The sequence below is a fragment of the Carettochelys insculpta genome, chromosome 2 (genome assembly GCF_033958435.1).
Source record: "Carettochelys insculpta isolate YL-2023 chromosome 2, ASM3395843v1, whole genome shotgun sequence".
NCBI lineage: Eukaryota > Metazoa > Chordata > Testudines > Carettochelyidae > Carettochelys > Carettochelys insculpta.
Window position 1 is genome coordinate 121,945,660 of NC_134138.1, and position 23,420 is coordinate 121,969,079.

The 23,420-nt window shown below is 44.2% G+C and overlaps 1 protein-coding gene across 1 annotated transcript in view; it reads left to right on the forward strand.

Moving 5' to 3' along the window:
* The window catches only part of CAP2 (cyclase associated actin cytoskeleton regulatory protein 2), a 95,494-nt gene that overhangs the window by 349 nt on the left and 71,725 nt on the right, over nucleotides 1–23,420 (forward strand). Inside the window, exon 2 of the mRNA XM_074987651.1 lies at nucleotides 21,678–21,810. Within this exon, the coding sequence (XP_074843752.1) occupies nucleotides 21,687–21,810 (124 nt within the window). The 5' untranslated portion in view covers nucleotides 21,678–21,686. The remainder of the gene's footprint in view (nucleotides 1–21,677; nucleotides 21,811–23,420) is intronic.

Here is a 23,420-nt window from a genome sequence, read left to right on the forward strand (position 1 = left end):
ATCTGGGTCAGCTCCGCACTGGCGCTGCCTCCCCCGCCGGCTCTGCGCGGGGTTGGGGCCTGCTGCTGCCCGGGGCGCGGCCTCGCTCCTCAACTTGAGCCCCAGCCCCGGGAAGCCCCAGCGGCAGCCGGGGCTGAGTGACAGCTGCCGGCAGCGGCGGCGAAGCTCCCCCGCAGAGCCGGGGCGTTTATTATCCCGGCGTGGCCGCCTCGGGTCCCGCTGAGGAGCCAGGGAAGGGGTGTGCCCGCCCCTGAGCGCAGCACTGCGGGGTTTGGCTCGCTGAGGGTACGGGGAGGCCGATGCGGGGGCAGGATTAGAGACCCCACCCCCGCCTCACCAGGGGCTCGGAAACCCGCTGGCTCTTCCCTTGCATGTGGTGGTGTCAAGTGGTGCCTTGCTGGTTCAGGCCGCGCACCATTACGGAGGGGCTCATGTTGTTCGGTTGCCACGGTGGTGGGTAGGCGCCCAAAGTGCCGGGAAACACCTCCTCCCAGAGAAGTAATTTGTAGATGACAAAAGATTTGGGTTAGTGATTAGCCTCAAGGTATAGATAGCTACGTGGGCAGTAAAGCCTTAAAGAGATACGTTAGTCTGTTGGCTATTCTATCTAAAGGAAGGATATGTACCAGAGAGCTATTACTGGCAGGGGTGGTACAAAAAAGCAAGGGAGGTGGGGGAAAGAAAGAGAGAAGAATCAAGGAACTCAAAGTCTACACCTTACATTTCAAAATAAATGGGCATTTTAAAGGGATACCATCCACAGGTTAATTTTACACAATAGCAGAGTAGAACTCATTAGGAGCCCAATGGAAAGGCTATAAAATAGTATTTGTTTTAATGACTGTGAATTAGGAGCCATATCTTTGCAACAGAGGAGCACAGCTCAAGAAGTATATCAAATCTGACTCAAATTTCATCCTTTCAGAGAAAAGGACTTTTGGAAAAAATTACTTCCAAAGTTCCATTATCCAAATGGGATTTACTAATGTAATGATAGAATGTATTTAAAGAAAACAATTGATCTGGGGTAGATCAACAGTTGTTTAAAAAGGAGACTACTGTGTTTTTATATCTTGTAGCATTTTTTAAAATACAAAAGTAGTATTTTGTACAGTGGTTACTATGCTTCATTGTTCTAATAAATCATTGTCTGCAAACCACACATTTCTGGAAGTGAAAGGTATTTTTAAAAGTATTTTGTTGGTGGTGCGGATAATTAAAACTTCCACAAAATTGCAAGCTGTTAAATCCTGGTTCTCAGAGCTATCCTTCTTGCATAAGGTATTAATGCATTATCAAAATGAATATTTTCACATCCTAATTTTTACATCCTAAGCATATTGTAGCAAGCTTTTCTTTTGTTTACGTCTCACAGGACAGTAAAGTTTCCTTTAGCTTTTGTTTAACACTAAACAAGGATTTCATAGCACTGTGATTCTATGTTTTGTTAAACAAAATTGAACAGGGGACACAAGAAGCTTTTAAACAATATAATACTGTGAACAGTGCATTTTCTATTGGGAAACATGGTGTGTAGGACAATAGGACATTTTGGATCTTTGTTGCAATAAAATGTTACAGGGTCTTTAGAATATTTCTGTGATTCCTCAGTCTCTTCTCCCTCAAGTGAGTGAGCGTTGCTCAGATGTAGAAGGCACACAGGCAGAACTCCAAGTATAATGAATAAAACATGTTTTCTCAATTAAATAAAAATGAAAAAAACCATATGTATTATTTACTATAGTATGTCTGACACATTACATAGTGGGGTCATCCATTGTAGGCAATGGTAAATACTTCAGTGGAAAAAGTGTTTCATATCCTCAGTCCTACAGCTAATGGTGAGGGATCTTGGTATGCTAAGATTCTATACTAACTGAGATAGGTAAATAAATACTTTCATTTTTATGTTCATAGCGGACTTCCACATTCTAAACAGTAACTCACATAAATCTCATTTGCAAGAGCAATAATTGAAAATGCTGATAGTGGCCTCAGAAAAACACGAAAATTACCATCTATACAAGATTGAATTTGATGGGAATCTGGGATTTTACCCTGAGAGAGAATGCAGCCCAATGGAATGGGCAGGAGGACTGGAAGTCAGGAGCCCCATATGTTGTTTGTGGTTCTACCACTGTCTTTTAATGTGAATTAATTTTGCTGTATGTCAGTATATTGTCTTTAAGGGATAAGGACTTTTACCCACCTTTGTAAACTACTTTGAGATCCATGGGTGAAAATGCTGACATGCCATGTACTTTCAATAGAATATTCTTTGTGATCTTGCGCAAACCTCATTGCTCTAAAAATCACATGCCGGGGGAAAAAAAAGATAATTTTAGTAGGTGCGTCTTAATAAGATATTTTACATGTAAAAATGAGGGATGGGAATTCCTTTACTTCTCATATTTATTGGACAAATCAAATGGTTAGCTTAGCGCAGGTCAGGGTTTTCAGGCACATAGATCTTCTAACAAACTAAGGAAGAGACTTTCTGGCTGCATTATTCAATTTTTGAAAATTATTTAATCTTTAATTCTAGATGTTTCTCTTGTATCTGGGTTATAAAAGGAACATTCTTTTGTACAGATACATGAAGAGAGAGAAATTCCCATGAATGGTAGTCAAAGCTGTCTATGCCAAGAGTTCCCAATTTTTTTTTTGGAAAACTGATAATAGTTCAGATTAAGGCTCTGTTCAGACTCCTGTAGATATCAGTGAGAGTTTGTTCAGGTTCTAAATCTTTGCATGTGCTTCTAGTTCATTCATACACATGAACTTACAGTGGCATGTGGGCTGCTGAAGACTTCAGTCTCATGGTTTGCAAGAGTAGGTTCCAATGACTGTTAACACAAATAAAAGAGAGAGACCCACTGCTGTGAGGTGCTGAGCCAATGGTGACCAATAGTCTTCACCATCTCAAGACTCACAGTGGCAAGAACAGCCAAGAGTACTCAGTATAAAAGCCTGAAATGCTGGTACTGCTGTGTATTGAGAATCACTGACCTATTGAATAAGGTTTGTGACCTGATTTAAAAAGGTGGATGAGTGGCAAAGTACATAAGCAATTAAAGTAACTGATTGATTTAGTTCTAAGGCAGTGAATTCAAATGCTGTTACAGCATAGAACGTGTAACATTTCGGTCCAGTTTTCCTGTTATTGTGTTGGTAATCTGCTGCTGCTATTCTCACTGTTCTCATCTATGCCTATGCATATGACTCCACATTCCAAATCCTGATTCAGAGTTGGCTGCCCTGAGGGCATGGGAAGTCTGCATCTATGATGTTTGATGATGCAGCTCTGGGGTACGTTTCGTGTGCTGCCTGAAGGTAATGTTGTCAATTCTACTCAAACTTGTCACATGCTAATCATGTCGGAGACTGCTAGTGCATCCTGTTATGAGCCATGTGCTTAAATTTTTTGGGATTGATTCCAGCCAACTGAAAGGTGCTCTTCAGGTTATTTTGAAGCACAGATATAGATGACCTTTCTTTCTGTTGCCCTGACTCAGTTCCCTATACAAGATCTGTTTTGGGAGATGGTGGTCTTCCATTCTTATGACATGCCCAGTCTACCTAAGTTGTGCTCTCAGTAGTATTTCCTTAATGCTGATTGTGTTTGTTCTCCGAAGGACCATAATATTGGTTACCCTCTCCTGCCAGTGAATGCTTATTATTGAGCAGAGAAATAAATGTGTAATTGCTCGAGCAGTTTAATGTGATGTCTATAAAGAGTCTGTGTCTCAGATACATACAGGAGAGATGTTAGAACCACTGCACTGTAGATCTTCAGTTTAGTGGAGAGAAAGGTGTTGTGTTGGTTAGGAGCTTTTTCCTGGCTGTCTTACTAATTCTGAAGGAAATCTGTTTATCAAGGGAACCGTCACTTGAGATAGTGATGCCCAAATACTAGAACTAATCCACATTTTTTCAGTGTGTGTGTTGGATGAGGATGGCTGGCATTGGGGTATTGGAATGGGGTGCTGATTGGAAAAAGACCTTTGTCTTCCCAAGGCCGATGATGAGACCAAAGTGTAGGGGTGCTTCAGAAAGTATGTCAGTAATGATTTGAAGGTCATAGTGCCTGTGAGTCATCAAGGCTCAGTCACCTGCAAGAGGTACCTTGATGAGAAGTCTTTTCAGCATCTTGGTCTTAGCACTGAGTCTTTGAAGACTGAAGAGCGAGCCATTGAGTTGGTAGTGGGTATATATGCTCTGATCCAAGCCCCTTTTTGCATGACTGAGGACATTAGGTAAAGAACAAGTTGAACAGCACTGAAACAAGCATGCAATCTTACTTTACTCCATTGGAGATTTTAAAAGCATCAAAAAAGTCATCACTGGCAAGTACTTGTGACACCATGTGGTTGTGGAACAAGTGGCTATTTATATGAACCTTCTTGGGCAGCCACCTTTGTGCAGCCCCCTTTATGCCAGGATGGTCAATAATTTTTGATGTGGGGGATCACTCCAGAGATTTGGTAAGTAGTTAAGGGCTACACTCTTCCACGATATTAATGGAGGAGTTGTGGGGTCTGGGATGTAGATTGGGTGCAGAAAGGATCTCGGGTTAGGGCAGTGGTTTTCAACCAGCGTGCAACACGGTGGTATGCCATGAGAACTAGCCAACTGTGCGGTGGAATTTTGTCAATTTCCCCTCACCATAGCTCTTTCCAGAGCCACTGTGGGGGAAGCTGATGACCCCATGCCAGCTGGAGCTCAAGTAGCAAGGCTGCCTGAGTCTGAGCTGGCATGGGGTTGGTCGATTTCCCCCCCCCCCCCCCCATGATGGCTCTTTGCAGAGCTGCCAGGAGGGGAAATGCTGACCCCGCAGGAGCCTGTTTATGCTGGGAAGCAGCTAAAATGCTGCTTGTAAGTCCAAAAGAGCTGGTGGGGAGTCTGCCCCTCCCCCTGCGGTGGCAAGGCCCAGGGGAGAGAGTGAGGACAGGAGCGTGCTGGAGCTGGGATGTGATTTAAATGCTTCATCCCAGCTCCAATGAGCTGGTGGGGAGGGGAGCCTGGTCTCTGGAGCCTCCTCCTCCTTCTACTTGCCCACCTTTTGCACACCAGCAGGCCCAGGTTTCCCACTAACCCGGTAAGTCGACACTTACTCTCCTTTGCATTTTGCTCTAATCCATTGCATTTCAATTATTTATTAGTTCAATTATTTAATAAAAATTATACTTATAAAATTTTGTTACAGATATGAAATTTATAATGCGAAAAGTCAAAATTCACATGCATGATCTGCATGCTGTATGTGCAACAGATTTAGAACTAAGGATTGTTAGAAATATTCAGTGCAGCAGATTTTGAAAATGTCTGTACTCGCTGTCAAAGAGGGTGTATTATGTGGTGGATTTGAAACATTAACTCATTTGGTTCTTGTTTAGCTTGTTGTATGCACTACTGTATTGCAAACTTCTCTAGTAAGATCGTAACCACAGTAACTATAAGTAAAGGTGACATTTATGAACAATTGGATCAGCTGAAAAAAGTGGTTGTGCCATGGAATTATTTTCTCATTGAAGTGTGTCGTGTTACTGAGGAGGTTGGGAAGCACTGGGTTAGGGGACTGGGCTTCAGGAGGGGATGTGAGGTCTGGGACGGAGTTTGGGGGAGGAGGGGTTTATGACCTGCAGCAGAGGCTTTGTGAGCAGGGTCAGGAGAAGGTATAGGTGCAGAGGTTTGGGTTGTGATGTGGGGTGGGGTTTGGGAGAAGGTATGGATGAAGTATTGGGGGTGTAAAGGATTTGTTACATGTGGCAAGGGTGTGGGGGGCAGAAGGCTGGAGGGGAGGGAAGGGCAGGATGCCGAAGGCAGTATCTTGTTGGGAGGTGCTTACTTATGTGACTCCTGGCCAGCATCCCTGCCTTGCACTTGCTTGCTCAGAGTGGCCCAGCTGAGGGAGCAACGTGTTTCTCTGAGCACCATCACAAACAGGCTAGAAACCTGGAGCTGTGAGATGGGGGGTAAGGGACAGGCATGGTCAGTGTGTGAAGCCTCTTCCCCCTCCCATTTACTTGCAGCAATACTCAGAAAAGCATGTGCCCCCCACAGCCAGACCACTCTGAGGGCTGGAGGCTCCAGCTGGGCTGCAGGCTGCATCCAGTTGGTTGGCGGGCTGCATCCAGCCTGGGGTCTGTGTTTTTCCCACCCTTGCCATAGACCCTCTCCGTTATCTGCATCAAAAGTTTTGATCAAAAACCGCATACAGAAGTGTAACTACATGTTCTTCTTTGAGTGATTGCTCATGTCTGTTCCAAGCTGGGTGTGTGCAGGTGTACGCCGAGTTGCCAGAAGCTTGTTGCCCTAGCCAGTAGCCATAGCATAGGGTCGGTGCGACACCCCCTGGAGTGGTGCCGATACGGCGACCAATGTATGCAGTGCCTGAGACACAGACACAGACACACACACCCCGCTCAGTTCCTTCTCACTCCACTGTCGGTCATTGGAGCTCTTGCTTCTCCTTTCTAATTAAGCAGCTAGTAGCCTATTGTAGTGTAAATAGTTCTCAAAGTAGTGTAAATGGTTTAGAGTTAGTCTTTAGTGTCCTCACTAATAGCTGAGGCGAGGCTGTCTATCCACCTCTGCACCAAGGAATGCCTGGCTTCCTCAGTTTTAAGACTTGTTCAAAGTGTGGCAAACATATGCCCAAGAGCAAACCCCATTCAGCTTGTCTGATTTGTTTGGGGGAAGGACACTTGCTCAATTTGTAGGGCCTTTAAGCCCAGAACTTTAAAAGAGAGGGTCTAATACCTTGAAGTCTTGCTAATGGAAGTAGCTCTTAAACCTCAGGAGTCACCAGCAGGAGTGGAGAGTGGAGCCTCCTCAGTGCAAAGTGCAACAGTACTATGTACCACAGTGCTGTCCAAGGACTCTTGGCACCAGGAGCAGGCACAGGCACTGTTGCCATCTTGGAGCCATAGGAGTCAATCTCCAGTGCCAAAGAAGAAGAGAATGCATGAGGGACACAGTTCGCCGACATCCAAGCGTGGTGGCCATAAGTCCAAGGTTCCGGCACATGCTGTCAAAGGGCAGGAGACATGCACGATTCAGCCAGTACAGAACAGGAGTGTGCAGGTGCTGGACTTGCCCTCAACACTGGAGGCATTTCGAGTGGCACAAGGCCTTCTTCAGATGACAATACCGGGTCCCTCCCTATTGATAGAGGACCGGTGCTGTAGCATTGAGACTGAGCGATCAGGGTCTATGGACATTACATCAGTGCAAACCCCCACACTTACATCGGCACCACACTTGGTGCCGAGTGCTCCAGTGCCGACCAATCAGGGAGCAACTGTGGGGAAGCTTCAGGTTCCCTTTGCTCCAGCACCATCACAGTCATTGGTGTGCTTGACATCAGCACTGACTCTGGTTGTCCTGCCATGGTCATAGACTTCTGAATCGGTGTCGGAGTTGGACTCGTTATACTTGAGCTCCAGGTGCAGTGGGAGCTTGAGAAGATCACGCCATAGCCATCAAAGGCACCATAGTCCTCATTTGGATGATGCATCAGTGGCCCTACTGAACCCTGTGGGCATTTCACAAGGTGCAGGGCCAGAGTATGGGTGTAACTTCAGTGATGCCGAGAGCCCCACCAATCCTGTGCTTTGTGCCATCGTCTTCGCTGGGCACCCCACCACTGCAGCATCAGCAGGAAGTGGTGGGTGTTATAGAGCCACCAGCGTCGATCGCATCGACATTGGCATCATCGTCGGTGCCGGCGTGGTTGGTAATTGTACATCTGGAGCCTATAGGTAGGCACCACCCCAAGCACAGGTGGCAGCTCAAGTACAGGGAACAGTACCAGCACCATTGATATTGCCTGTTGGTGGTTTTTCTGGTCAGCCAGTACCAGTGCCTGCTCCAACCTCGGTTCCTCCCAGTTATCCTGTAATTCCTGTGGGGGGCCAGCTGATGGAACAGATCCCTGCTGTCCTTCCCCCCCCGCCCCAGATGGAGGTGCAAGGGGTATCATATCCTCTTCCTGCCCAGATGAGGCAGAGGCGGGCTCATCGACTTCACCGGTGTTGGAGGATGGTAGGGGGTTTCAGCAACTACTCGGGAGAGTGGCCCAAAATTTGGGGTTCAAGCAGAGGAGGTCCAGGATGAGATGGACCCTGTTGCAGACGTTTTCTCCTCTGTAGGGCCCACTAAGGTGGCTCTACCCATAATCAAAACAATTGCTGCTACGGCTATCGCAGTTTGGCAGACCCCTGCTTCTGCACTTTGCACTGAGGAGGGTCCACTCTCCGCTCCTACTGGGGACTCCTGGGGTTTAAGAGCTTCCTCCATTAGCAGGACTTTAAGGCCTTGGGCCCTGTCTTTTAAAGGTCTGAGTGCCAAGGGTTCCAGCGTCCCTCCCCAAAAAATAGAGATGCTAAGTGTTTGGACCTCTATGGAAGGAAGGTTTTAGTCAACAGGAGGGATTGCTAATCAGCAGGCCCTGGGTAGCAGGTATGCATACAACGGAGTCAGTTCCCTATCTAGGTTCTCTGAACTGGTACCACCTGAAGCCAAACAGGACTTCACAGCAGCGATAGAGGAGAACAAACTGGTCTCAAGGCCAGCCCTGCAGGTGGCACTAGATGCTGCAGACACTGGCATGAGGGTTATGGCTTCCGGAGTGGCGATGCGCAGGGGGGCATGGTTGCAGGTTTCACATGAGGGTCAGCAAACAATCCAGGACCTCCTCTTCGATGGCCCTACCCTGTTCTCAGACAAGACAGATAAAAGACTGCATAGCCTGAAAGACTCCAGGCCCACCCTCTGCTCGTTGGGCCTTCATACACCTGCCAATCAACACAGGCATCAAAGACAGTTTCCGTAGCTGCAAAGGGACAGTACTAGAAAGTGGAACAGGATGGGCAGACGATTTTCAGACCAACGGCCTCAAGGCCATCAAAAGGGACCACAGGGGCCCAGCCACAGATCTGATGGCACGGTTGGGAGTGTTGAATCAATCTCGCTCACTCCAGCATCCCCACTTTTTTCATTCCGCCTATCCCCCTTTTACCATACATGGTGCAGCAGCATCATGGACTGGTGAGTCCAGTGTATGGTAGAGAGGGGATATGCCATTCATTTCTCTTCATACCCCCCTTCCAAATTCCCTTCCTTGTCCCTCTTCAGGGACCCCTCTCATTAGATCCTGTTACAGCAGGAATTGCAATCCCTCCTGGGTTCTGGGGCCACAGAAGCTCCTCCCAGGTTCAGGGGATAGGAGTTTTATTCCTGGTATTTCCTAATTCTGAAACCAAAGTGGGGCTTGAGACTCATCCTGGACCTAAGAGGTCTCAATGAGTTTGTGAAAACGATAAAATTTCTTATGGTATCCCTTGGTCTCATGCTCCCAATGCTGGGGCAGGGAGATTGATTCATGGCTCCCAACTTACAGGACGCATATTTCAATCTACCCTCCTCACAGGAGGCTTCTCAGGTTTATGGCAGATGGAAACCGTTATCAGTTCACAGTCCTGCCTTTCGATCTGTCTGCAGCCCCAAGGGCCTTCACCAAACACATGGCAGTAGTAGCAGCTCACCTACACAGGCCAGGGGTGCAGCTGTTCCCGCACCTGGACGACTGGCTAGTCAAGGGTTTTCCAGGGAGCAGGTGATTCAGCACGTACAGTTGATCCATCAGACCTTTGTATGCCTCGTTGATCAAGAGACCAAGGCTAAGTTGGTAGTAGTCCCATCTCAATCAATAGTGTTTGTAGGGGCACAACTGGGGGCCATCATCCAAGACATCCTGGCAGTCCCCACCATGACAGCCAGATGCTGCCTGCATTTCCTGGGTCACATGGCAGTATGCACCTTCCTGGTACAGCAAGCGAGGTTGAAGGTGCATCCTCTACAGCTATGGCTGTCATCAGCGTATCACCCTGTAAGAGAGAGTTTAAACTTGGTGGTTATGGTGCCAACAAGGACTTGGTCAACACTACACTGGTGATTAGATGAGGGGGTCGTCCTCACAGGAGTCCCCTTTGCCCCTCAGCAACCCTCACTTTCCCTAGTAACAGATGCTTCAGACCGGGGTTAGGGAGCGCATGTGAGTCAGCCACAAACCCAGGCTCTTTGGAGTGTCTTGGACCTTCAGCTCCACATAAATGTGAGGGAGCTCGGGGCCATCAGACTAGCATGTGTGACTTTCAAGGCCAATCTGGCAGGACACTGCACGTCAGTCAGTACAGACAACGCAACAGCGACGTACCGTATCCACAAACGGGGGTGCATGCTCCTCTCTCCTGTGTCACAAGGCCATGATGCTCTGGGACTTCTGCATACAAACAACATCATGCTGCAGGCCCTTTATCTGCCAGGTTTGCACAATTCACTGGCAGACCAACTCAGCAGGTCCTTTATGGATCATGAGTGGCCTCTCCACCTGGAGGTTGTTCATTCTATTTTCCGGAGATGGGAGTATTGCCAAGTGGACCTGTTCGCTTCCCACCTCAATGCGAAATGAGGCAAGTTTTGCTCCTACTGCAATCAGAGCCTGGGGTCCTGGGCAGACACCTTCAGTGTCCCCTGGTCAGGCAGGCTGATGTATGCGTTCCCTCCAATCCCACTAGTTCACAGGGTCCTCCTCAAGGTTCTCTCAGAAGGGACATTGGTCATCTTGGTGGCACCAGCATGGGCCCGTCAGCATTGGTGCTTGACCTTCTGCACCTGTCGATCCGCAAGCCGATGACATTACCGATCTGGCTGGACCTACTGACGCAGCAAGAGGGGAGACTGCAACATCCCAGTCGTCAGTCACTGCGCCTCACAGCGTGAATGTTCCATGGCTGAGGGACTGGGAGCTGGCCAGTTCAGATCCCATAAAGGAAGTATTTTTAAATGGTAGAAAACCCTCCACGAGGGTGACTTATTTAGCTAAGTGGAAAAGGCTTTCGGTGTGGGTATCTCACAGAGGGCTCTCTCTCTTGCAAGCCCCCATCTGTTGATTTTAGTTTACATATGGGGTCTGGTACAGGAGGGCTTGTCCCTCTCCTTGGTTAAGGTGCACTTATCTGCTATCTCAGCATTTCACCTGGGTCATGGAAAGTCGTCTGTGTTCTCAGACCCAGTAGTCAAAAGGTTTCTGAAGAGTTTAGAAAGAATCAAGCCCCAGGTTCAGGCACCACTGCCCCCATGGGATCTCAATGTGGTGTTAGCTAAGCTTAAGGGGGCCTCCTTTGAATCCCTGGCTACCTGCGACCTACTGTTTGAGTTACAAACCAGCATTTTTGGTGGCAATCACATCAGCCAGGAGAGTATCTGAGATGAGGGCACTTTCAGTGGACCCCTTGTACACAGTGTTTCACAAGGATAAGGTTAGGCTGAGACCTCATCCTGCATTTTTACCTAAGGTGGTCTCCCTGTTTCATGTTAACCAAGACATTTCCCTACTGGTATTTTACCCAAAGCCCCGTGCCTCCCCGAGGGAGCAATGTTTGCATACCTTGGACATTAGAAGGGCACTGGCCTTCTATATGGATAGAACTAGACCCTTTAGAAGAACGCAGCAACTCTTTGTGGCAGTTGCTGATAGGATAAAGGGCCTTCCAGTCTCCTCCCAGCGGATTTTGTCCTGGATAGTGACGTGTTACAAGCTGTCAGGGGTTCCTCCCCCACTGGTTAGGGCACACTCCACAAGAGCACAGGCATCGTCTGTGGCATATTTGGCACAAGCGCCTATCCAGGACATCGGTAGGGCAGCTACCTGGTCCTCAGTTCATATGCTTGCAGCACGTTATGCTTTGACACAGAATGCATGGGAAGACACTGTGGTGGGCAGGGCTGTCCTGCAGTCCGTTTGGGGCTTTGACCCCACCTCCTAGACATCAGCTTGTATGCACTCAGCTTGGAATGGACATGAGCAATTACTTGAAGGAAAGACAGTTACCCGTTCTGTAACTGGCGTTCTTCAAGATGTGTTGCTCATGTCCATTCCAAAACCCTCCCGCCTTTCCCACTGTCAGAGTAACTGTCAAAAAGGAGGGGCGGTGTCAGGCGGTGCATATATGGGTCGCCATATCGGCACCACACTGACCCTGTGGCTACTGGCTAAGGCAAAAAGCTTCCGGTGCCTCGGTGTGTGTCTGTGCACACCCAGCTTGGAATGGACATGAGCAACACATCTCGAAGAACACCAGTTACAGAGCAGGTAACTGTCTTTTGTGTTACTTTTCTGCAAAAAGTCAAGACAATGATTCAGCATATTTTGCCCCTACCCACCAGTAGTTTATGGAAAAGAACAGTTAAGCCACATAGAAATTTCATGTATATCAGAGCAACCACGTTAGAAAAAGTTCAGGCTGAATGTGGTCCAGGAGTGATTTTTATAATTATGATATGGCTGATGTGTCCTCATTTTCTGATTGTGAAATTTATTTTGCACTACATGGAATTCCCACTACATGCATCTGACAAGAGGTGTTTGCCCACGAAAGCTTACGCTCCAATAAATTTGTTAGTCTATAAGGTCCCACCAGACTTTTAATTTTTGTGAAATTTATTGGGTCATGTAGTATATACATGGTAACTATTTTCCATCCTCCTTTCTCAAGCCACTAGTGCTTATTTAAAAAAATCAACTCTAGCCCTCTCAGATTAATTAGAATTGGTCCATTTCTCTAAGTCAGATTCAAGTAATGTTATTCAGCCTTGTTTTGAGGAAAGCTCCCCTCTGCCATCCCTATGTACTAGGATAGCAGGGACAGGACAGAAGAGTGCTGCTGAATCCATGGTATGTTACTGTATGGCAGCATGAAATGGGATTTGGATGTGGTAAGAGGTGGGCTAGGACTTGGGAGGGTGGTCAGTTAATACTCCATAGGCTTCTCTTAGAGCTTGATCTAGATTTCTCAGAAGAAAATAGGAGTTTTTCCACTGATTTCAGTGGGAGTTGAATCAGACTTTGTGAAGCTACAGCTGATACAGCCCACAGAGTACAGTATAAATAGCATCAGAGTAGCTACTTATCCTCATCCTCTCCCTGCCCACCTCCTTAACTTGCAGGAGGATTCCTCCCTTGATGCTCTGAAATCTTGAGTAATACGCATGTACTCCGGTTTGAATGGGAGAATGTGGTGTGCATTCCTTTATTTAGAAAAGATTACCCATTGACAGCCCATTTTGTCTGAATAAAACAAAACTGAGTGAGAAATGCATGATATGTCAGAATATAAATATTTTTGAGAGCAAAGGTATGCTATAGGGAGATGATCAAGTTTGCTCTAAGTGGTTGTAACAGCAACCGAATGTTTGCCAATTCTGGAAATTTTGTCTAACGACTGGTTGTCTATTTTCCTATTGTGTTTTTTGTTTACCATAATTTTATCTTTATATTGGGGAACATACCCTTTTAAATAGTGCATATTCATTTTTAAAGTACAGGTTAGTTTGAACTCTAATTTAGTTAAGGCTTTCACTGTTCAATCTTTTTGAATAAGGTTGCCATACGTCACCAGATCCAACATCTGGTTGCACACAATGTATTCTCCAAGTTCAGCAGCATGGTTTGCTTGCATACAGTAATTGGACATGTGGCATGTAATTAAATAGACCTATAGCATGTTTGATTACTTGAAAAGTATTAGGCCCTCTTTATCATGTATTAGCATAAGAACACAGTATAGCTATTGATGGGAAAGATACTTAAAATCTTACCCTTCATTGCTTGCAAAGTGAAGCAAGTAAAAGAAGACAAAGATGCAGAGAGAACTGGGAGCACAGTGACATAAAACAGAATAAATGATGAAGAGGCTGTACTAGGAAATGGGTTGCCTTGGTTATTTTAACTCCCATCAAACTGACAATCCTTGATTGCTACAGCAGATCATTAAATAATGAACTTTTCTTTGTCATACCCACTGATCAAGCATTACAAATTATTCAGCTGTGGATGGGATTTAAAAAAGAAACCCCAAAAAAATTGAACTTTGTTGTCATAGCCCCCCATGCTTTATGAAAATTGGCTTATGAATATGCATAACTCATGCTTTATCCAAAACAAGTGATTTAACATATTTTAAAGTTACAATCTGCTTAATCTGTACATCCAATTTTTGTGCATGTATCTTTCTTATATACGAAGTTAGGAATATGAAGTATGTGCTAGTGAGGGCCATTAATGATACTTTAGGAACTCTGATCAACAGCCTGCAAATTGTTTTATATTTCTTGTAAGTCCAAACTGTAAATGGTTCTAGAGAGATACGTGACTATGCCACCTAGTATTGGACCCCATCATGAATCTTGTCCATGGGAATGGTGAAAGTGAACAAAAGGTTTCCACACTAGGAGAAAGTCCTAAATTCTACTTTCTATACTTGATAAACTAAACAGTTATTATCAAGCCCAGTGTAAATAATTGTTACCTGGATGGAGCAACCAATGTGTATATCTCTCTCTCACTGACAGAGTGGATGAATATCTTTGAGCTTTCTCTGTGTAAAAAGTTTTACACAAAGTAAGACTGATGTAGTTGAGGTTTTGGTCCTTGTGGGGAGTTGTTTCTGGCCGCTGTCAATGGTCTTGTAGCTAAGTTCTCCCAGAACTGAACTGGTGTAGGGTCTGTGTTGCTTGCAGGAGTGGGGGAATGGTGGGATGACAGTAACCCCAACTCTGTGCCTTGGCTGGGGGAGACCAGAGCTTCTGACCCAGCAGAACAGAATGGTGGGAAGCCCCAGAGCACAGATCAGGCATCAGCAGCTTGATCAGAGCACCAGTAATCATCCCAATGTGATCTCTGTGATTCAACCCATCACACTGGTACTTGTTTAATTAGAGAATGAACTGCTATTACTGCGTTCAAAAATGTGAATTAGTGAAATATTTCAAAGACCTCAGTATATGCATTGTGTGCGTACAGATATGTTTGAATAATTATCCTGACGTGCTATTGCTCACCTGTACTTGTATGAGACTAAATTGAGATTTGGTAAGAACATTTTTCTGTATTTCTAATCCTAGTCTCTGTTTGGATGAATGGGATTTCTTCTTCACTGAAAGATCATAGAGTGCTAGGACTGGAAGGGACCTTGAGAGATCATTGAGTCCAGCCCCCTGCCCTCATGGCAGGAGCAAGTACTGTCTAGTCCATCCCTGATAGACATTTATCTAACCTGTTCTTAAATATCTCCAGAGTTGGAGATTCCACAACATCCCTAGGTAATTTATTCCAGTGTTTGACCAGCCTGACAGTTTGGAACTTTTTCCTAATGTCCAACCTAAACCTCCCTTGCTGCAGTTTAAGCCCATTGCTTCTTGTTCTGTCCTCAGAGGCCAAGAAGAACAAGTTTTCTCCCTCCTCCTTATGACACCCTTTCAGACATTTGAAAACCGCTATTATGTCCCCCCTCAATCTTCTTTTTTCCAAACTAAACAAGCCCAGTTCTTTCAGCCTTTCTTCATAGGTCATGTTCTCTAGACCTTTGATCATTCTTGTTGCTCTTTTCTGGACCCTTTCCAGTTTCTCCACATCTTTCTTGAAATGCGACGCACAGAACTGGACACAATAGTCCAACTAAGGCCTAACCAGTGCACAGTAGAGTGGAAGAATGACTTCTTGTGTCTTGTTCACAGCACACCTGTTAATGCATCCCAGAGTCAAGTTTACTTTTTTTGCAACAGCATCACACTGTTGACTCATTTAACTTGTGGTCCACTATAACCTCTAGATCCCTTTCTGCCATACTTCTTCCTAGACAGTCGCTTCCCATTGTGTGTGTGTGTGAAACTGATTGTTCCTTCCTAAGTGGAGCACTTTGCATTTGTCCTTTAGTAAACTTCATTCTGCTTACTTCAGACCATTTCTCCAATTTATCCAGATCATTTTGAATTTTGACCCTATCCTCCAAAGCATTTGCAACTCCTCCTAGCTTGCTATCATCTGCAAACTTAATAAGTGTATTTTCTATGCCAATATCTAAATCGTTGATGAAGATATTGAACAGAAGCGGTCCCAATACAGACCCCTGAGGAACCCCACTTGTTATACCTTTCCAGGAGGATTGAGAACCATTAATAACTACTCTGAGTATGGTTATCCAGCCAGTTTTGCACCCACCTTATAGTAGTCCCATCTAAGTTGTATTTGCCTGGTTTGTTGATGAGAATGTCATGCGAGACCATACAAATGCCTTACTAAAATCTAAGTATACCACATCCACTGCTTCTCCCTTATCCACAAGGCTTGTTATCCTATCAAAGAAAGCTATTGGATCAGTTTGATACAATTTGTTCTTTGGAAATCCATGCTGGCTGTTCCCTATCAGCTTACCACCTTCCAAGTGTTTGCAGATGATTTCCTTAATTACTTGTTCCGTTATCTTTCCTGGCACAGAAGTTAAACTGACTGGTCTGTAGCTTCCTGCGTTGTTCGTATTCCTGTTTATAGATGGGCACTATATTTGCCTTTTTCCAGTCTTCTGAAATCTCTCCTGTCTCTCATGATTTTCCAAAGATGATAGCTAATGGCTCAGATACCTTTTTCCATCAGCTCCTTGAGTATTCTAGGATGTAAGTCACCAGGGCCTGATGAAATGCAGACATCTAACTTTCCTAAGTGATTTTTAACTTGTTCTTTTTTTATCTTTTAAACCTACCCCTTTCCCACTGGCATTCACTATGTTAGGCATTCCTTCTTCAGACTTCTCAGTGAAGGCCGAAACAAAGAAGTCATTAAGCATCTCTGCCATTTCCAAGTTTCCCGTTACTGTTTCTTCCTCCTCACTGAGCAATGGGCCTACCCTATCCTTGGTCTTCCTCTTGCTTTTAATGTATTTATAAAAAGTCGTCTTGTTTCCCTTATGGCTGTAGCTAATTTGAGCTCATTTTGTGCCTTTGCCTTTCTAATCTTGCCCCTGCATTCCCGTGTTGTTATATTCATCCTTCATAATTTGTCCTAGTTTCCATTTTTTATAGGATTCCTTTTTTATTATGAGATCATGCAAGATCTCCTGGTTTAGCCAAGGCAGCCTTTTGCCATATATTCTATCTTTCCTACACAGAGGAATAGCTTGCTTTTGGGCCCTTAATAATGTCCCTTTGAAAAACTGCCAATTCTCCTCTGTTGTTTTTCCCCGCAGTCTTGTTTCCCTTGGAACCCTACCTACCAGCTCTCTGAGTTTACCAAAATCTGCCTTCCTGAAATCCATTGTCTCCATTTTGCTGTTCTACCGTCTACCCCTCCTTAAGATTGTGAATGCTGATTCCAAGATCACTTTCACCCAAGATGCCTTCCACTTTCAGATTCTCAATCAGTTCCTCCCTATTTGTTAAAATCAAATCTAGGACAGCTTCCCCCAAACATATCACAACATAAAATGTTGTCAAAATATAAAATGCTGCACTGTCCTCTTGAATGTTAATTTTGGAAAAATGTACTGTGTTAGAAAAGACGAAGGAGGAAAAGTGAGAGAAAAACCAATTCACCATCCCCATGGTAGCTAGGCTCTATGGTTCTAGTCTATTTGCATACTATTTCTGTGAAGTCAAACAAAAGGAAAAAGCTTGGGGATAAGTGAAGAGAACAAGGAAGAGCCAGAATTTCTCCATAGAGATGACATCTGATAAAAAGGCTTTTAAGAGTTAACATGTACCTGAAGAGAGTAGCTCAAAGAAAAAACCTTTTGGGATATCATCCTGTATGTTGAAGACTCAATTATATTAAAAATACCCATTTTCATTAATAGAACATCAGCTTCTATCATACAGATATTAAAGTCCCTTTATATTTTGTAGCATTCTAGAGCCAATTAAGAGCTTCAAACACTGGTAATTTTTTCCATTTTCCATTTTAACTGAGTATAAAAGATCTTCCCACACACATTTTTGACTAGCTTTTTCTCAGGTAGTTAAAGCTAGTCAAAATATATACAAAATCAAAATACCATCAAAAATGCCAAAGTATTGTATTAATTTATATATTTTTTAAAAAAATAAATTTTTCTAGACAGTTGTCCTCTACACTTAGGAGCACTGTTCTTAAAATAACCTGCAGCAGGGTCAAGAGCAAATTGAGAAGAAAGCTCATCAAAGGTCTGACTACAGTCACACTTTCTCTAGGCAGGATTTTATTGCATAGATCCTTGTTTAATCTAAATTTGAAATTAATTGGGCGTGTCTCTAGCTACATTCTTTCCATGGAGTTAACATAAAAATTAAATATGAACAATACAAGGGAGCACTTCTGTTTTTCTAACATGCCATACGTGGGCTCCTGGCAAACATACTGTTCTTATCTCACTGTCTAAGTGAGAAAATCACTTTTGTCTCCTTCCACTCATGCTTTGTGGTTGACCATGCTCTTTTGCTTTCCTTCCTCCTACTCCACCACCAACTCCTTTGAGGTGATGAAACTTTTCTGCCCCTCCTAAGAGTATGTCTATACTACACAGCTTTTGTCAACAAGGCTATGTCGACATAGCCCTTTTGCTAAAAGTCACCACGTACGGATGCTATTTGTTGGTACGTTTGCTGACAATTTACTTCACTCTCCTAAGAGTGGGTTTTGCTTTGTGGCTTTGCTTTTGCTCCTGTTGACAAAGCAGTGTTCACGTTTGAACTTGGTGGCAAAACTTTATGGGGGACAGCATTAAACTCCCATGAATAACAAAAGTTTTATTGATTAAGTGCAAGTATAGACATACCTTTAGTGTGTCTCAGACTGGGAACTAATCCCTAAAAACATGAGCCATTGGCTGGCATAAGGGGGCCTCATTTTATGGACCACCTGTGTGTGGGGAGCAGCAAAAAAATTTAATTCTTCACCAGGAAATGCTAACGTGCCTGTAACAATGTAAAAGGGGGTCTCATGTCAGTTACAGAGAGGCATAGCTATGCTTTGCATTTACACTTGCACTGGCTGTGTTTTATGGCAATTGAAACATGATTGGTTGTTTCTTTAGTTTGAGAAGACTTCCAGGAATATGTCAGGATAGTTCCTAGTATACGTTGCACTGATTTTTTTCAGCTAGCAGATAATATAGGCCTTCCTGATATAGATTCATACATGCTACTTTAAATCTAACACATTTATGATTGGCTTTAAGATGCTGCCTTTTTGGAATACTGGAGACTTGGTTTTTGTATATTTTGTATTTCAGTTGCATCTTATCAGAGAACAAATGCATGGGCCACTATAATTAGAAGATCACAAAGGTGATTTCTCCAAGCAGTGCAAGGAATTTAGTTATGTCGCTTCCAGGGTATATCTTGTGAGGTTGTACAGGAATAACTGAAGGCAGAATTTGCCCTTGGAGTATCTGCGGTATGGTGAAGATACCTGAGAAAGAAAGGACCCAGGTTTACTTTCCAGGTGCCAGGGTGACTCTGAAGGGCCTGGTATTTAGGAAGAAAACAAACCGTCTTCAAAATGTTAAGCTGAGTGAATATGATAAGGAAGCAAGAAGATCATTAAACAAGGAACTCTACATGACTCTATTTTTACAGTTACTTTTCAGAGTAAAACCCTTAAGAGAGCACCACTTTTCCTCTCTTTTTAAAACTAGAATCCGTAGCTCTCCTGATTGACATAATATTTTTCCACTTTTTAATTTTCTTGTGATGCTTATGCTTATGGACCCATTACAGCTTGTTTATAATTGAGACAAAGCAGCATGGCTCTTAGCTAACACCATAGTGAGCTCCTTTCAGACAGATTGTTCCAGGCTTAGTTAGGCTATGGCTTCACGGAAAAGGGGAAAAAAATAACATCAGATAATTGCCTTGACTTAGATCGTAGATCAGTGATGGGCAACTAAGGCAAGTGAGTGAGCCGCATGAGTGGCCCTCCTTGTTCTCTGTGGGCTGCAAGATTGAAATCAGGCATGTGTGCTAGCCATGACCCCACGAATAAGATTAAATACAGTGCACTTGATTCTCCTTCTTTAGCATGCCTTTTTAATACAGAGTGATCCATTATTAGGGCAAATCTAAATTGCCAGCAAGAGTAAAATAAAGTGGAGAGAACGCACAGCTTGCACAGTGTTGTGTGCAGTCAGCATGCACATTATTAGTGCCATTGCTTTCAATGTGTGTCACTACTCTTTTTATCAGGGGCTGCTCTCCTCTGCTCCAGGCCACACCTCCACTCCACCCTTTCTTTCACACTGCATCCCAGCCTCTTCCCTGCCTCCTCCCTTTGAGATGCCCCATTCTTTCTCCTCCTCCTGTTTCCTCCTAGCATTTCCAGGGCACCATGAATCAGCTGATGCATGACCCATTCCCACTACCCCTCTCGCTTCCGGAGATTGAACGCTGCTAATCAGCTGTGTTCAAGCTCTGGGAGTGACGGGAAGGAGTGGGGATGGTGCACAAATCAGCTGATTCTCAGTGCTCCAGAAATTCTAGGAGGGAGAGGGAGGAGTAGGTAGGAGATGAGCCCCCAGTGCACAAGAGTTGGGGGAGATGAGGGGAAGCATAGGCTGTGGATAGAACCCTGCCGCGTTGCCCATCACTGCTTTAGACACTCTCCCTGCTGGATGTGGACTGATGAGTAGCACAATGGGGTTGGTTACTGTTGGCCATGTAGCTTAATAACATGCAGTTTGTTGGAATCTAGCATTAAACACTTGGTATCTCTTAGGGATTAACACTTTTAGCAATTATGCTGATTAGGAAGTAACATATGCATACCCTGGATGTCATATAGTGGCATTAAATGTTTACAGTCTTAAATGAAACATGTGTGCATGAAACTTGTTAAGTAAATGACGGATGGGAGATAGGAGGGAGTGGTTCCCATGCTTTGAAGCCTAGCTGTTTTATCTGATTTGTTGACATCATATACTGCTGGAAGGGAAGGAAGGTAACACTGATGAGAAGTCAAATCTCAAAGAAGTAAAGAGAAGGCTTTCTTGGCTTCTTGAATTGAAGATATGTAGTCATTAATAAAAATAACCAAGACAAAATCTTACCACAGCATATATGGGGATTGGAAGAATCTAGGGCTGTGTCTACACTAGCCAAAAACTTCCAAATTGCCATGCAAATGGACATTTTGAAGTTTACTAATGAAGCGCTGAAATACATATTCAGTGCCTCACTAGCAAGCGGGCGGCCGCAGCACTTCGAAATTGATGCGGCTCGTCCAGACGGGGCTCCTTTTTGAAAGGAGCCCAGCTACCTCGAAGTCCCCTTATTCCTATGAGCAGATGGCAATTTAGAAGTTTTTGGCTAGTGTAGACACGGCCTAGGAGATCCAACAAGAGAGTGTATGTTCACAACTCAAATTTTAGTCCAGACTTAACTAGTGTTCCATATTGTCTGTAAATAGCAGGTATGAATGATTGCAGGCACAACCTTATGCCAGCAGTTATTTGTAACTATATTTCAGTCGCTAGGTGGATAGCTAAATACCTAATTTGCAGGTGCCCTTAGGCTGTCCAAGTACCCAAATTGCACTTCCAGTCATTTATTCTTATCATTTGGAGATGTAAAACTAAGGACCACTTTTGGAAAGTTATCCCTTAAAACATAGCTTAAATTTACGGGGGAGGAAAGAAGAGGCTGTTTTTCTAATGATGCAAGGTAAGCCCTTATAAGGGAGATCAGTAAACCTATCATTAGCCTAGAAATTGATGAAGGTTAAACCCACCAAAAGCCATAGAAGGATAATAATGCTGTAAAACCCATGCTTGTATTCAAATATCTAACATTGCTTCTGACTTTTGGTTTAGTTTTTCAGAATGGCAGAGACCCAGGTGTTGATGGAGAGGTTGGAGAAAGCCGTAATTCGCCTTGAAACGCTGTTCTCAGATTCACACAGATCCATTGGAATGGAGTGTGGAGCTGTAAATGGAGTCAATGGAGGTATGAGTGACTCTTTCCAGAAGTCATGCCTTTTTTGGAATGCCAGATATACAACTTATAAGGGGAGCATGTTTTTTTCTTCCCAGAGAGAGAACAATCCCAGCCCTTTGAAAGCTGCATATTAGCAAGAAGCAATTTTTGTAGACTCAGTTGGAAAATGTCAAGAGGCAACCTTAATCATAACCATATGTTAACATGCCCTAGAAAATTCAAGATTTGACCTAATCTTAAATACATAGTCCATAATTCAAGCTTTATTGCTCCTTCTGTTTTACAGTTTATGTTATTACAGAGTACTCACCAGTTGAAAAAGTCTGCTGAGGGTAATTAGCAGAAGACATGAGTGTTCTTAAAAAGTCAGAACATACATTTTACTGAAGAAATCAGCAATGCAAATACTGGATTTATTTTTCAGTTCCCTGAATTTCACTGAAGAAACACTGCATTTACTTGCTTGATCAATTAATCACAGCTAAACTTGCTCGTAAGCATTTGCTCACTAATTGCTGCCCCCCATCTGAACATTGGCCTTATTTTATATTCTGTTTTACCCTCTGCCTTCAGAAGTGCAACTCCAGAGCCCTAGAGTTTAGAACAGTGGAAGGAAGGCAAGGATTGCAATCTACCTACACTTGCCTGGTGTCAAGCCATACTTAGTCATACTGTGTAAATCTTAATTTAGACTTTTGATTGTCTTTGAAATGTCCAGGTTAAGCAAAACTGCATGAGTGAATAGTCAGAAAAGCACACGACTGTCACAGAAAATGGGAAAATAACTGTTAAGAACTACATCGTTTCAAAACATAGGCTCCAATCCTGTAGTGAACTCTATGCGGGGAAGACCCCTGAATTCATAGGAGGCTCACCACAGGGTTGGAACCATTATTGCCAAGGTCCCTGTTCCAATTATTTTAATTGCAAAGCCAGGTCTACCCATGGAATTTGCTACAACTCTGTGCCTATGGAGTCAGCTACCTCAGATGGGGGATTCACCTCTGGGGAAAGGTTAAAATTCTGGCTGGGCTCCCCAGGCAGCCAATGAGCAAAGCTTGTCTGTCAGAGATTGTAAATCAAAATATCTTCCAGGTGGCCTGGCTCTGCCTATTTTGAAGGCTGCATCACTCAATTCCAAGTTTCCTGGAGGAGAACAGGCTACAAGATATTCCATGTATGGAATGGCTGCCACGGACAGATACCACAGATGGGACCCAGAGCCTAGGCTGGCTTGACAGAGTACATAGAGTCCACATTATGTACAGTGTCTCAAGCAATCTGTGAGTTTGGAAAGATGTATCGGGTCTAGCAGCCATGCTCAGCTTGGGCCATTGTTTTGAGTGTGGTCTCTCATGAGCACAGTTATGTGTCATGTTTCAGAGCAGGTTCACATGTTCCAGGTAATTGCTATGGCTAAACATAATGGCCAAAGTTCTCCACCAGGGATGAATTTGGCTCAGTAACTTTGCACATAGAGTTCCCCAATCATATTTATTTACTGCGCTTTATTTGATGGTGTCCTTCAAAGGTGGAAGCTCTGGGCATACGTCTTAAAGACATGTTTCAAGCCACCTTGTAGCTCAGTATCCCAATATAGTCTTAGTGCTTTACAGATA